Source organism: Carcharodon carcharias, chromosome 27, assembly GCF_017639515.1.
Source record: "Carcharodon carcharias isolate sCarCar2 chromosome 27, sCarCar2.pri, whole genome shotgun sequence".
In the NCBI taxonomy this organism is placed as follows: Eukaryota; Metazoa; Chordata; class Chondrichthyes; order Lamniformes; family Lamnidae; genus Carcharodon; species Carcharodon carcharias.
This window is the reverse complement of record NC_054493.1, coordinates 14,715,632-14,729,547: the sequence shown is the minus strand read 5'-3', so window position 1 is coordinate 14,729,547 and position 13,916 is coordinate 14,715,632. Positions and strand designations below refer to the sequence as shown.

The window sequence follows — 13,916 nt, the reverse complement described above, 5'->3', positions numbered from 1 at the left end:
GTTAAAAGATAGGAGAGAAATTGGAGAAAGATGCAAGTTCAGTGCTCGGAGAAGGAAGAACTTTAGATACAGTTTTTCCCAGTGGGCTAGTGAGCAGGAGGGCAGCAGCAGAGGCAGCTGATCAGATTGTCTCAATCTTTGTGACAAAGAAGCTCCATGAGCTCCTCACACATTGTTGTTGGGAGGTGAGGATGGAGGAGATGGGAGAGAATTTCAAAAGGAACTAATGTGTTAGAGATATTAAGAAGATTCAACACATTGTGTCGAATACAAAGCTAATTTATTTGACTTTTATCCAGAAAACTAACCATGATAACTAGGTAGGAGTTTATTAACATCAGTAAAAATATACAGCAATGAACATGGTTCAGTTCTGGACGTGATTAACAGCAAAATCCAGTCACTGTAATTGTTTGTGAACTCGCTGGTGACTCATCAGGGTGGATGACCGGATGAATCTCTTTCCACACACGAAGCAGATAAATGGTCTCTCCGCACTGTGAACTCGCTGGTGTTTCTGCAGGTGGGATGACTGACTGAATCCCTTTCCACACACGGAACAGATGAATGGTCTCGCTCCAGTGTGAACTTGCTGGTGTATAGTGAGCTGAGATGATTGCCTGAACCCAGTGCCACATTGAGAGCATCTGAATGGTCTCACGTCAGTGTGAACACGTTGATGGCGCATCAGTTCCCCAGAACTTTTATAGCACTTTCCGCAGTCTGGGCATTTAAAAGGTCTCTCATCAGTGTGAACTCGCTGATGCCTCAGCAGGTTGGATGACTGAGTGAATCCCTTCCCACACTCGGAGCAGAGGAACGGTCTCTCCCCAGTGTGAATTCGCTGATGTACAGTAAGTTCACATGTTTGCCTGAACCCAGCCCCACAGTGAGAGCACCTGAACGGTCTCTCGTCAGTGTGAAAACGTTGATGGGACATCAGTTCCTCAATCCTTTTATAGCACTTTTCACAGTCTGTGCATTTAAAAGGTTTCTTGTCGGTGTGAATTTGCTGGTGTCTCATCAGGTTTGATGAACAAGTGAATCCCTTCCCACACACAGAGCAGGTGAATGGTCTCTCCCCAGTGTGACCTCGCTGGTGTATAAGTAGGGTGGATGACTGAGCAAATCCCTTCCCACACTTGGGGCAGATGAATGGCCTCTCCCCAGTGTGAACTCTTCGGTGTGTCAGCAGATCAGATGAATTAATGAATCCTTTCCCACACTCAGAGCAGGTGAACGGCCTCTTCCCAGTGTGAACTCGCTGGTGTTTTAGCAGGTAGTTTGACTTTGTGAATCCCTTCCCACACTCAGAGCAGGTGAATGGCCTCTCCTCAGTGTGAATTCGCTGGTGAATTTCCAGCTGAGATGAGTAATTGAATCCATTCTCATAGTCCCCACATTTCCATGGTTTTTCCCCAGGGTGAATGGTGCTTTTTGGTTCCATGTTCAAAGGCTGATAATATTCAGGTCCTGATGAATTGGGCAACTCATTCAGATCCGAATGTGATGTTTAGTTTGAGTTTCTGAACTGTAAATCCTCCTCTTCTAATCTTCTATGCAATTGATTTAAAACAGAAAAAAGGGAGTGAGCAAACCCACATGTACCAAAGGCAGGTTGTGAAACTGAGCTGAATGAATCTGGTAAGTTGTGCAGTCAGAACTAGGAACAAGTGACCATGAAAACTGCTTGATTGTCGTAAAAACCCAACTGGTTCACTAATGTCCTGCAGGGAAAGGAACCTGCCATCCAGTCTAGGCTTACACAAGATTCTGGACACTATGGGAGGAGAGAGAAGTGGGAGAGGCACGTAGTAAATGAGAGACCAACTCAACCATAACTTTGACAGAAACTCCCAAACCCTCAACCTCCACAACTTGAAAAGACCAGGGTAACAGGTGTATGTGAACACCATCAACTCCAAGTTCCCCTCCAACTCACGCAACATCCTGACTTGCCTGACATCCAGTCCTGGATGAGAAGAGATTTCCTCCATTTAAGTATTGGGAGACTGAAGCCATTGTCTTCAGTCCCTGTGGTAAACTCGCCTCCCTAGTCACCAACTCCATCCCTCTCCCTGGAAACTGTCTGAGGCTGAACCAGACTATTCATGATTTTTATGTAATATCTGATCCCGAGATGAGTTTACAATCACATTTCAGTGTTATCATCAACATCATCTATTTCCACCTCAGTAACATCGTCTGACTCCACCCTAGTCTCAGCTCATCTGCTGCTGAAACTCTCATCCATTCCTTTGTTACCTCTAGACTTAACTATCCTAACACACTCTGGGGCGGCCAACCTCCCTGTAATCTACTGCCCGTGTGCTTACTCACACTAAGTCTTGTTCACCCATCACCCCCGTGCTCACTGACTGACAAAGGTTCCTGTTTAAGAAGCACCTACATTTTAAAACTTATAGTCTTATTTTCAAATTCCTCCCCAACTGTTCCCTATCTCTGTGATCTCCTTCTGCCTCACAACCCTCCGAGATATCTGCACGCATCTAATTCCAACCTCCTGAACATTCTTGATTTTAACTGTTCCCACACCTTCAGCTTGTATGACTGAGGAATTTCCTCCCTAAACCTCTTTGCCTCTCAACTTTGCTTTCCTCCTTTAAGATGCTTCTATTTCGCCAAAATCTGGTCACCTGCCCTAACATTTCCCGACGTGTCCCGGTGTCAAATGTTGCTTTGAAACATTTCTGTGAAATGCCTTGGAGTATTCTAGTACATAAAGGCACAATATAAACACACATTGTTGTTGTTGACTTGGACATATATCACTGTTCCTTCATCATCGCTGGGTGAATAACCTGTAACTACTCATCTGACATCATTGAGGAAGCACCTTCACCACAAGGACTGCAGCGGTTCAAGAAGGTCAAACATCATCTTCTCCACAGGCAACTGGGGATTGGCAATATCTGCTGCTGGCCTTGTTAGTGACACCCAATCCCAAGGATAAATTTTAAAAATATGTTTATGTAAAGTAGATTGAAAGCATCTACAGAAATACTTTTTCCTAAAACAATACTCATTTACATTATCTGGACAGTGTCCATTCAACAACCTTATCTCTCCTGAAATCTACCTCCCTTGACAATTTCACATTGGAAATTTCTGGGTCTGACTGGGTTCCAAAGTCCTTAGGGTTAAACCCAGCAGCTTCTCCTCCAGCTCAAACTGATGCAAAAAAAGGTTTTCAAAAGGGAACTGGATAATCACCTGAAGAGAAAAACACAATTGCTGGACCATGAGGATTGGGTAGGGGAGTAGGGCTAACTGATTTGGTGTTGCAGAGAACCAGAATGGGCACGATGGGCTAAAGGGCCTCCTGTTTTTTGTTATCATACTCTGATTCTATTAAATAGACCTGCACTGAAAGCCAGGGACTTCTGTAACAGCCACACTGCTACAAACTGGCTCTTCACTGGTCTGCTTGTGTCTCTGAACTCTGAGTGCCGCCTATAATAAAATAACAGCAAAATACTGCAACTGATGGAAAGCTGAAATAAAACACGAAAATGCTGGAAATACTCAGCAGGTCAGGCAATATCTGTGGAGAGTTAACGTTTCAGTGCGTTAATGAATTATGGGGAATAAAAATGGTGCAGAATTTGATGGTCATTATAAGGTCAGAAGTGGAAGAGAAATGGACCATAGCACAGGAAAAACAAGTCCTGACTGAAAGATACTGTGGGAAGATAAAACTGATAAGCCAGCAGCACATTGTTGAGGGAAGGGCAGCCATGGAAAATGCATTTTTACATGGTCGGTGAAAGTAACAGTAACATACTAAACATAACTAAAATATACCCATTAATGAGGCAACAGCAGAAAGGAGATCAGCGAGAGCAGAAGTGAAAAAGAGCAATGGATGGACATGGATTCAGATCCACAGTGAAGGAGCCACACCAGCCCCAGAGCCATGGAACCTCTCACAGATAACAGAGCATAGCATTAAATGCTCGAAATTGTAGATGGACGCTGAATAACAATTCCACTGTTTTCAATTTTAAAATTTCCTGCTGGAGTCTGCAGATGGAAAGATATCAGAAGCACTGGAGTCAGAGAAAAATCTTCCAGTTGTGGAAATACCCGGGGAGCGGGGTGATGTCACCGCGCAATTGTCGGTGTGTGATGACATCACAGACACAAACACAGAACATCTGGGTCTGTGCAAACCAGTGATCACCACACATTATGAAGGATGTGAGGGTCCTTGAGAAGGTGCAGAGGAGATTTACCAGAATGGTTCGAGGGATGAGGGATTTTAGTTGCAATGTTAGGTTGGAGAACTGGGGTTGTTCTCCTTGGAGCAAAGGAGATTGAGGAGAGTTGATAGAGGTGTACAAGCTTATAAGAGGTTTAGATAAGGCACATAAAGAAAAACTGTTCCCATTATCTGATTGTAAAAGGATTATGAACACATATTGAAAATTTTGATTTTGAGCAAGAGATACAGGGGGAATGAGAGTAAGAGCTTTTTTTACACAGTGAGTGATGACGACCTGGAACTCGATGCTTAAATTCAAAGGCCGATGATATTGAGGTTCTGATTAATCGAGACTTAATGTTATGTTTGGTTTGAGTTTTCTGTCTCCAAAACCTCTTCTAACCTCCTGTAAAAGTAGTTTCCAAAATCCATCCCTGTCAGTCCAGGATAGAAATTCACCACATTGATATACAAAATTGAGGGGCATAGATTGTGTAGATAGGAAGAAACTTTTCCCTTTAGTGGAGGTGTCAATAAAAGCATAGATTTAAGGTAAGGGGGCATAGATTTAAGGAAAGGGGCAGGAGGTTTAGAGGGGATTTGAGGAAACATTATTTTCCCCCAGAGGGTGGTTGGAATCTGCACCACACTTGCCTGAGGGGGGGTGGTAAAGGCAGAAACCCTCACAACACTTAAGAAGTATTTAGATGAGCACTTGAAACGCCATATCAGACAGGGCTGCGGGCCAGGTGCTGGAAAATAGATAGATGCTTGGTGGCCAGCATGGACACGATGGGCCGAAGGGGCTGTTTCTGTACCAGTTTCATTCTCTGTCTCAGTTCCTGCTGACAAGGATAGTGACCGCGCATGCGCAACCCCCATTTCGATGGCGGTCGTTAACCTGAGCCTTTCACCGAGAAAGATACCGCTCCGTTGGTGCAAACAAAGTACCTGAAGTTTCTTGTTTATGGCGTCGAGGCCTCCACTGGGTTTTTCTGAAGCCTTCCCTCCCATCCACTGCCCCTAACGCTTCTTCCGCTTATCCGCCTCCTTCCCGCCTGAAGATGAGACAAACAAGCCCCAAACCATGGCCATCACCCGCACTGCGCATGCTCCAGATCACAATGCCCGGCGAGTGATTGACGGCTGCTCCGCATCAATAGGAAGAGGGGGCGTGGCTGGAGGACAGATCCAGCTGATCTGTTGGTCCGGCTTCAACCGGGAGAGTTTGATGAGTTCTCACAACTCACACAATGGGAGTAAACAGTCAGACCCGCCGGACACACTGATCCTGCCTGACTTCAACCCAGAATGAGCTGGAGAGCCGTCTCCACTCACCAGGACTGTCTGCAATGCAGTTTCTGACTCAGAGGTGGGAATGTGAAGTTATTCTTTATTAATAACCGTAAAAGTTACGATTGCCACCAAACTGACAGATCTCCTTTGTATATCCACTCCAAAAAAAGTCTTGATTTTACTTTTGCAACTTAACAGTGGTACTTACATAATCTAACCGCCTCCTTCCTTGTGAGAGTGATGAACTACAGTAGCTGAAGAAACCTAGCTATCCTCTACCAAGCCTCTCCTCATCGTCTCAGAATGAAATCATTCCTTTGTCCAGTATTTTCCATTATCCATAAAGAAATTGTCTGTTAATGACTGATTCTGCATTATGAATCTAATCAAGCTCCTCCAATGTTCATTCTAATTCAGTTTGATTTATGGTTAATTGTCAACTATCACATCTGCTTGTGTTTCTGCCTTATCTTCATGTTCAGCCTGGTTTTGCTCGAGTCAATTTTCTGTGGTCAGAATTCAGTTCAGTAACCCCTGTCCAGCTGCATGTATTCTCACAGGTTAACTGGATTTGTGTCCATGGTGTCTGTGTTCGACATTGAGTCATTGTTTGATACATAACCCGTGTAGTGAAATCAGAAACAACTTGTTCACATAAAAGGTGATGCAAATCTGGAAAAATCTCCGCAAAAAGGCTGGGGATAAATTGAAATTTTCAATTGGGAATCGATAGATTCTTGTTAAATAAAGATCTCAAAGAAAATGGATCGAAGATGGGAAAATGAAGTTGAGGTGCAGATCAACTATGATCTAATTGAATGGGGGAGCAGACTTGTGGGACTGAATGGCCTCATCTTGTTCCTATGTCCTGGTTGCTGTCCCTCCAGCAATGATTATCTCAGAGTGGGACCAGTTTGAGATGTCACTGTGGGGCAGGATGTTCAGTATCCAACCCTGAGCTGTCCCGGAAAGGAGCAATTTGTGATGTCCTCTTGGGATGCAGGTGTCTGATCCTGAGATGCGCCAAGAAGGGAAGTTTGTGATGTTCCTGTGGGGCGCAGTATTTCAGCATCTGACCCTGAACTGCCCTCACACATCCTGCTCTGACCCACAGTCATCCAAAAACAAAGTCCAGACACAAACATTACTTTCATTTCCTAATTGTTTTACTGGGATTCACCACATTCATGGTAGTTTCCATTACTGGAAGTAAGCTTTTTAAAAAGTGACCCTTCCCGCTTTACTTTATACAACATGCAGATTAAATGTATATGAGTATTAAACTTCAGCCCAGTTATTAACATCTGCAGCAACAAACCCCAACTGTGAGAATGCAGCAGAAATAACAGCAGAACCTAATCCCTGCATTCACTTGTGAATTTGCTGGTTTCTCAGCAGGGTGGATGATAGATTAAATCGCTTCTCACATGCAGAGCATTTGAAAGGCTTCTCCCCAGTGTGAATACGCTGGTGTTTCAGCAGACCAGATGAGTCAGTGAATTCCTTCCCACACACAGAGCAGGGGAATGGCCTCTCTCCAGTGTGACAGCGCTCGTGTCTCAGCAGTTCCTTTTGCATTTAAAACTGTTTTCACAGTCAGCATTTAAATGGTCTCTTAACAGCGTGAACAAGTTGGTGTGAAATCAAGGTGCTTATCTGAGTGAAACCCTTCCCACACAGGGAGCAGGTGAATGGCCTCTCCCCAGTGTGAACTCGATGATGTTCAGTGAGGTGGGATGGATTAATGAATCGTTTCTCACATACAGAACAGCTGAATGGCCTCTCCCCAGTGTGAATTCACTGGTGTGTTAGCGGGTTACTCATGTTTTTAAAACTCTTCCCACAATCAGAACATTTAAATGGTCTCTTATCAGTGTGAACAAGCTGATGTTTATTGAGCTACGATAACTGAATGAATCCCTTCCCACACAAGGAGCAGACAAACAGCCTCTCCCCAATGTGAGTGCACTGGTGTTTCAGCAGGTTGCAGGAGACAGTGAATTCCATCCCACATGCAGAGCCTCTTCCCAGTGTGAGTGCTCTGGTGCCTCAGCATTTAAAGCTCTTGTCACAGTCAGAACATTTAAACGATCTCTTATCAGTGTGAACTAGTCGGTGTTAAATGAGCATGCTTGACCGAGTGAATCGCATCCCACACTCAGGGTCTCTCCCCAGTGTGAACTCGCTGGTGTTCAGAAATCTGGGATGAATTAGTGAATCATTTCCCACATACAGTATAGCTCAAAAGCCTCTCATCAGTGTGAGTGGGTTGGTGTCTCAGCAAATCCCCTGTGCTTTTAAAGCTTTTCCCACAGTCAGAACATTTAAACGGTCTCTTATCACTGTGAACAAGTTGATGTTTATTGAGCTGTGATGACTGAGTGAATTCCTTCCCACATACAGAGCAGGTGAATGGCCTCTCCCCAGTGTGAATGTATTGGCATTTCAGCAGATCCCTTGTGTTTTTAAATCTCTTCTCACAGTCAGAACATTTGAACAATCCCTCATCGGTGTGAACGCAAGAGTCTGACAAAAATGCGACAAAGCATGAAATCACTTCCCACATTGAGTACAGATGAAAGGCCTTTCTCCAAAGTGAACTCGCTGGTGTCTCAGAAGTTGGTTTGACTGAGTGAATCCTTTCCCACACACCAAGCAGGTGGACGGCCTCTCCCCAGTGTGAATACGCCAATGAATTTCCAGCTCTGATGGGTAATTAAATCCCTTTCCACAGTCCCCACATTTCCAAGGCTTCTCCCCAGTGTGATTGTGCATGTGCTTTGAAAGGTCAGATGATCGGGTAAAACCTCGTCCACACTCGGAACACATGAACTGTTTCTCCCCACTTTGCTTCCATGTTCAATGTCTGATGACGTTCAGGCCCTGATGAATCGATTGACTCTGTCAGATCTTGAGATGATGCTTAGTTTTCGTTTCTAGTCAGCAAATCTGCCTGTAAAAGGAGTTTCCAAAGTCCATCACTGTCAGCCCTGGACAAAAAAAAAATCACAACATTCCCACTTCCGGATCCAGGATGACAGCGCATGCGCCCATCTAGACTTGCCCCTATAAAGATGGCGATCGCGCATGCTCTCCGCTGCATACTGCCCCCTCCAACAATGGCGACCCGTTGATGAAAATCTAATACCTTGATTTTCGGAGTTTCACGGCTGCATAGTATATGTATGAATCCTCCCCGCCTAAACCGCTCTATTCATCTCCTGCTCTCCTGTTGTTTCTCATCCGGATTCAGCACCAGGGCTTGCTCGGTGGCGCGCATGCGCAAAGCTCCAGTCGTGACGCAAAATCCCCGATCCTCATTCACTTCGATTGGTTGGTGGACCAGCAGCTTCCGTTCAGTCCTTCAACCCCGCCTCCTATTGGTCCGGAGCTTCCGTAAATCAGCCGGGCATTGTGAGGTGTCAGGTGAGAGATCACTGTCGGGAGCGGGTTAATAAACCCAGGGCAGGGGGGCGGGGTTTACAAATTATGAGTGCCGCCCCAGAGCCGAATATTAAACAATGAAAAACAAAAACAGAATTACCTGGAAAAACTCAGCAGGTTTGGCAGCATCGGCGGAGAAGGAAAGAGTTGATGTTTCCAATCCTCATGACCTTTCAACAGAACTCAATGAACAATGAACATTCTCCACTCTCGTTATCCGCCGCTTCCGGCTTCTCTCCGGGAACAACCTCAAACAAAGAGACGAGGGAGAGACAGTGGCCTAGTGGTAATGTTACTGGATCAGTAATTCAGAGGCCCACTCATTACCCAAGACATTATCACTCGCTGCGTCAAAAGAAGTTCTTCCTCACATCTCGCTTCTGTATTTCTTGCACAAAATCTTTTTGATTAGTTAATGGGAACAATTAATCTTTATCTACCTGGTATAAAACTAGCATAAGTTCTGTTGAAGAGTCATACGGACTCGAAACGTTAACTGTGTTCCTCTCCGCAGATGCTGCCAGACTTGCTGAGTTTTTCCAGGTATTTTTATTTTTATTTTATAAACTTGTATACCTCTATCAAATCTCCCAGCAATCGGTTTCACTCCAAGAAGAACAATCCCGATTTCTCCAGCCTAACCTTGCAACTATAATCCCTCATTCCTGGAACCATTCTGGCAAATCTCCTCTGCACCCTCTAAAGAACCCTCACATCCTTCATAATGTGTGGTTTGCACAGACCCAGATGTTCTGTGTTCGTGTCTGTGATGTCATCACATGCCGACAATTGCGCGGTGACATCACCCCCCTCCCCAGGTATTTCCTCAACTGGGAGATTTTTCTCTGACTCCAGTGCGTCTGATATCTTTCCAGCTGCAGGCTCCAGCAGGAGATTTTAAAATTGAAAACAGTGGAGTTGTTTCAGAGGTGAGTATTTTGACCATTCATCTGCATTTTAGAGCTTTAAGTTCTACGCTTTGTTATCTGTGAGAGGTTCCATGGCTCTGGGGCTGGTGTAGCTCCTTTACTGTGGATCTGAATCCATGTCCATTCATTGCTCTGTTTCACCTCTGCTCTCCCTGATCCTCTTTCTGCCATTGACTAACTTCCTCTGTCTCTTCTAATGGGTGTGTTTTAACCATGTTTAGTATTTTACTGATAGTTATGCTGATTATGTCTAATTGAGGTTTCCACCACTGGCCATCCCTGACCATGTGCTACTGCTTCCCAGCTTTATCTTCCTGCAAAATCTTTTATATTCAGGAATTATTTTACTTGCACTATAATTCATTTCTTTTCCTTTTGTTTTATTGCAGGCTTTATTTGCAGAACTGAGTCTAGAAACACATACAGACCAACTCAGAGCTAGTTTGTAGCAGGATAGGCATTGGTGGCAGACGTTCGCCCCTGGCCTCCACTACAGGTCCATTTTCTTCAAGTCATATAGAAGGAGGCTCTTTATCTCATTGTGCCCGTGCTGGCTCTCTCTGCAAGATCTGATCGGTTAGTCCCACAAGATCAGCATATATTACCAGTCCCCAGTTACCTGTGGAGAAGATGTTTTACCTTCTTGACCCGCTGCTGTCTGTGTGGTGAAGGTGTTCCCACAATGTGTTAGGTAAGGAGTTATAGGATTTTCAGCCAGAAATGAAGGAACGGTGATATATATAAAACAGCAACAACAACATGTATTTATATAGCACCTTTTGTATGAATACAACTTTCCAACGTGTGTTTCACAGGAGTGTTCTAAGGCAAGATTTGACACCAAGCCCACATATGGAGATGTTAGGGCAGGTGACAACTAGTTTGGTCAAAGAGTTAGTTTTTAAAGAGTATCTTAAAGAACAACAGAGAGGTTGGGGAGAAAATACCACAGGTTATGGCCTTGGCAAGCAAGGTGGGAGTGAGTAAAATCAGGAATTCTCACGACGCCAGAATTAGAGCAGTGCAGATATCTCAGAGGGTTGTGTGGCTGGAGGAGATCACAGAGATAGGGATGAATGCAACCATGGGGAGAATTTGAAAACAAGGATGAGAAATTTAAAATGTTGGTGCTTCTTAAATGAGACATTTGTAGGCCAGTGAGCACAGGGCTTAAGGGTGAACAAGACTTGGTGTGAGTAAACACACAGCAGAGTTTTGGACAACCTCAAGATTACAGGGAGGTTGAATGTGCGAGGCCAGCTGGAAGTGAGTGAGGATAGTTAAATCCAGAGGCAACTAAGGATTTTTAAAATTCATTCACGGGATGCTGGCTGCACCAGTATTTATTGCCCATCCCTAGTTGCCCTTGAGAAGGTGGTAGTGAGCTGTCTTCTTGAACCGCTGCAGTCCATGTGCTGCAAATACACCCACTGTGCTGTTAGGGAGGGAGTTCCAGGATTTTGACCCAGCGACAGTGAAGGAATAGCCGATATATTTCCAAGTCAGGATGGTGAGTGACTTGAAGGGGAGCTTCCAGTTGGTGGTGTTTCCACCTAACTGCTGCCCTTGTCCTTCTAGGTGGTAGTTGTCGTTGGTTTGGAAGGTGCTGTTAAAGGAGCCTTGGTGAATTTCTGCAGTGCATCTTGTAGATGGTACACACTGCTGTCACTGTGCATTGGTGGTGAAGGGAGTGAATGTTTCTGAATGTGGTGCCAATCAAGCGGACTGCTTTATCCTGGACGGTGCCAAGCTTCTTGAGTGTTGTGGGAGCTACACTCATCCACTTGCAACTGCGACCCTGATCCTTCTTGGTGTGGAGGTTAAGGGTTTGGGGTATTCTGTCAAAGTTCTGACTGAGTTGTAGAAAAATAAAATCTCTCTCGCCTGCGTCTCCCACCCCACTCTCTCCTCTCATGGAGGCCAAAGTCTTGTGGAGGTCCAGGCTGGGTGACAGATTCCCTTCCCTGATGGACATTAGTGAACCAGTTGGGTTTTTATGACAGTCGGCTTCTTTAATGGTCACGTTTTCCTGGTGCTGGCCCCACAAATTACTCGATTCATTCAGTTCAATTTCACAATCCGCCTTTGTGTTTTTGTGGATTCTATCTCACTCCCTTTTCTCTGTTTTAAATCAATTTCACAGGGGATTTGCAGTTTGGAAATTCAAACCTAACATCATATCAGGATCTGGTGAAGTCACCCAATTTACTGGACTTTGAACATGGAAGGAAAAATCACTGTTCACAGTGGGAAGAAACCGTATACGTGTTCTGTGTGTGGACGAGACTTCAGCCGATCATCTGACCTGTCGAGACACAAGTGCAGTCACAACAGGGAGAAGCTGTGGAAATGTGGGGACTGTGGGAAGGGATTCAGTTACCCATCTGAACTGGAAACTCATCGACGCAGTCACACTGGAGAGAGACCGTTCACCTGCTCTGAGTGTGGGAAGGGATTCACGAAGTCAAACAACCTGTTGAAGCATCAGCGAGTTCACACTGGGGAGAGGCCGTTCACCTGCTCTGACTGTGGGAAACGATTCACACAGTCATCGCAACTCCTGACGCACCAGCGTGTTCACACTGGCGAGAGACCTTTTAAATGCTTAGTCTGTGGGAAGTGCTATAAAAGTTCCTGGGAACTGATGTCCCATCAACGTGTTCACACTGAGGAGAGGCCTATTAAATGCCTGGACTGTGGGAAGTGCTTTAAAAGTACCAGTGAACTGATGCTTCATCAACGTGTTCACACTGATGAGAAACCGTTCAGGTGCTCTCACTGCGGGACTGGGTTCAGGCAATCATCTCAACTCTCTACACACCAGTACATCCACACGAGGGAGAGGCCGTTTACCTGCTCTGAGTGTGGGAAGGGATTCACTCAGTCCTCCACCCTGCTGAGACATCAGCAAGTTCACACTGGGGAGAGGCCATTCATTTGCTCTAAGTGTGGGAAGAGATTCACTCAGTCATCCCACATGCTGAAACACCGGCGAGTTCATGAGTGACTGCAGGGGTTGGATTCTGCTGTTAATCATATTCAGGACTGAACCATGTTCATTGTAGTCTATTTTTGCTGATGTTAATAAACTCCAGCCCAGTTATTGGGGTTAATATTCTGGATAAAAGTGAAATATATTCGTTTTGTGTTCAATACAGTCTGGCAAATCATTTTAATATCTCTTAACACAAGTTAGTTTCTTTTGAAGGGCTCTCCCTCTCCCCATCTCCTTCATCCTCACCTCCAACAATAAGTGTGAGGAGCTCATGGAGCTTCTCCATCACTAAGATTTGGACTATCTGATCAGCTGCATCTGCTGTTTCCCTCCCTTCCACTATCCCACAGGGCCAAACTGTCTCCAAAGTTCCTCCTTGTCGTAGCACTGAACTTGCATCTTTCCCCCGTTTCTCTCCTATCTCCCATTAACACCTGTCAGAGCTCATTTTATTCATGAGACCTACCTCCTAGTCCCTCACTCCTAATCCCACTACACTGTTGACGCTCCATTTTCCCCATTTTAGCTAATACTGTTTATGGTTGTCTCTCTCTTTTGATATTGTCCCTCTCACCCTTAAATCCACCATCATCACCATCCTGAAAAAAACCCTTGACCCCCACCATCCTTGCAAACTACTGCCCCAACTCCAACCTTCTTTTCCTCTGCAAGGACCTTGAACTTGGTGTCCCCCAAGGATCTATACTTGGTCCCTCCCATTTCTCATCTACATGCTGCCACTAGGCGACACCATCCAAAAGCACCTTGTTAGTTTTCACATGTACACTGACAATGCCCCGCTCTACTTCAGCAGCATCCCTCTTCATTCTTCCACTGTTACTAAATTATCAAACCGATTATCCGACATCCAGTACTGGATGAGCAGAAATTTCCTCCGATTAACAATTGGGAAGACCAAAGCTATTGTCTACAGTCACCACTACAAATTCTGTTCCCTAACTACCAAGTCCATCCCTCTCTAGGAACTGTTTTGAAGCCGAATCACACTGTTCAGAATTGTGATGTC

General features: G+C 45.0%; 2 protein-coding genes across 5 annotated transcripts; one reads left to right on the top strand and one right to left on the bottom strand.

Annotated features, from left to right (window-relative positions):
- Positions 1-301: 301 nt before the first annotated feature.
- On the bottom strand, positions 302-6,678 carry LOC121270597 (zinc finger protein 239-like). Of its 3 annotated transcripts, none has more exons than XM_041175974.1 (2): positions 5,730-6,678; positions 302-1,556 (listed from the first exon to the last, which is right to left on the bottom strand). In XM_041175974.1, the coding sequence occupies exon 2, from the start codon at positions 1,445-1,447 to the stop codon at positions 401-403; it is 1,047 nt and encodes a 348-aa protein (XP_041031908.1). In that variant the 5' UTR covers positions 1,448-1,556; positions 5,730-6,678; the 3' UTR covers positions 302-400. The 3 variants fall into 3 exon arrangements, with proteins under 3 accessions (XP_041031908.1, XP_041031905.1, XP_041031907.1); XM_041175971.1 differs by lacking the exon at positions 5,730-6,678 and adding an exon at positions 5,177-5,546; XM_041175973.1 differs by lacking the exon at positions 5,730-6,678 and adding an exon at positions 5,177-5,546 and having other exon boundaries at positions 302-1,553.
- Positions 6,679-8,911: 2,233 nt separating this feature from the next.
- Positions 8,912-13,021, top strand: LOC121270600 (gastrula zinc finger protein XlCGF8.2DB-like). Of its 2 annotated transcripts, none has more exons than XM_041175981.1 (3): positions 8,912-9,894; positions 10,284-10,470; positions 12,038-13,021. In XM_041175981.1, exon 3 carries the CDS (start codon positions 12,116-12,118, stop codon positions 12,899-12,901), a length of 786 nt encoding a protein of 261 aa, XP_041031915.1. In that variant the 5' UTR covers positions 8,912-9,894; positions 10,284-10,470; positions 12,038-12,115; the 3' UTR covers positions 12,902-13,021. The 2 variants fall into 2 exon arrangements, with proteins under 2 accessions (XP_041031915.1, XP_041031914.1); XM_041175980.1 differs by having other exon boundaries at positions 10,284-10,585.
- Positions 13,022-13,916: the final 895 nt, after the last annotated feature.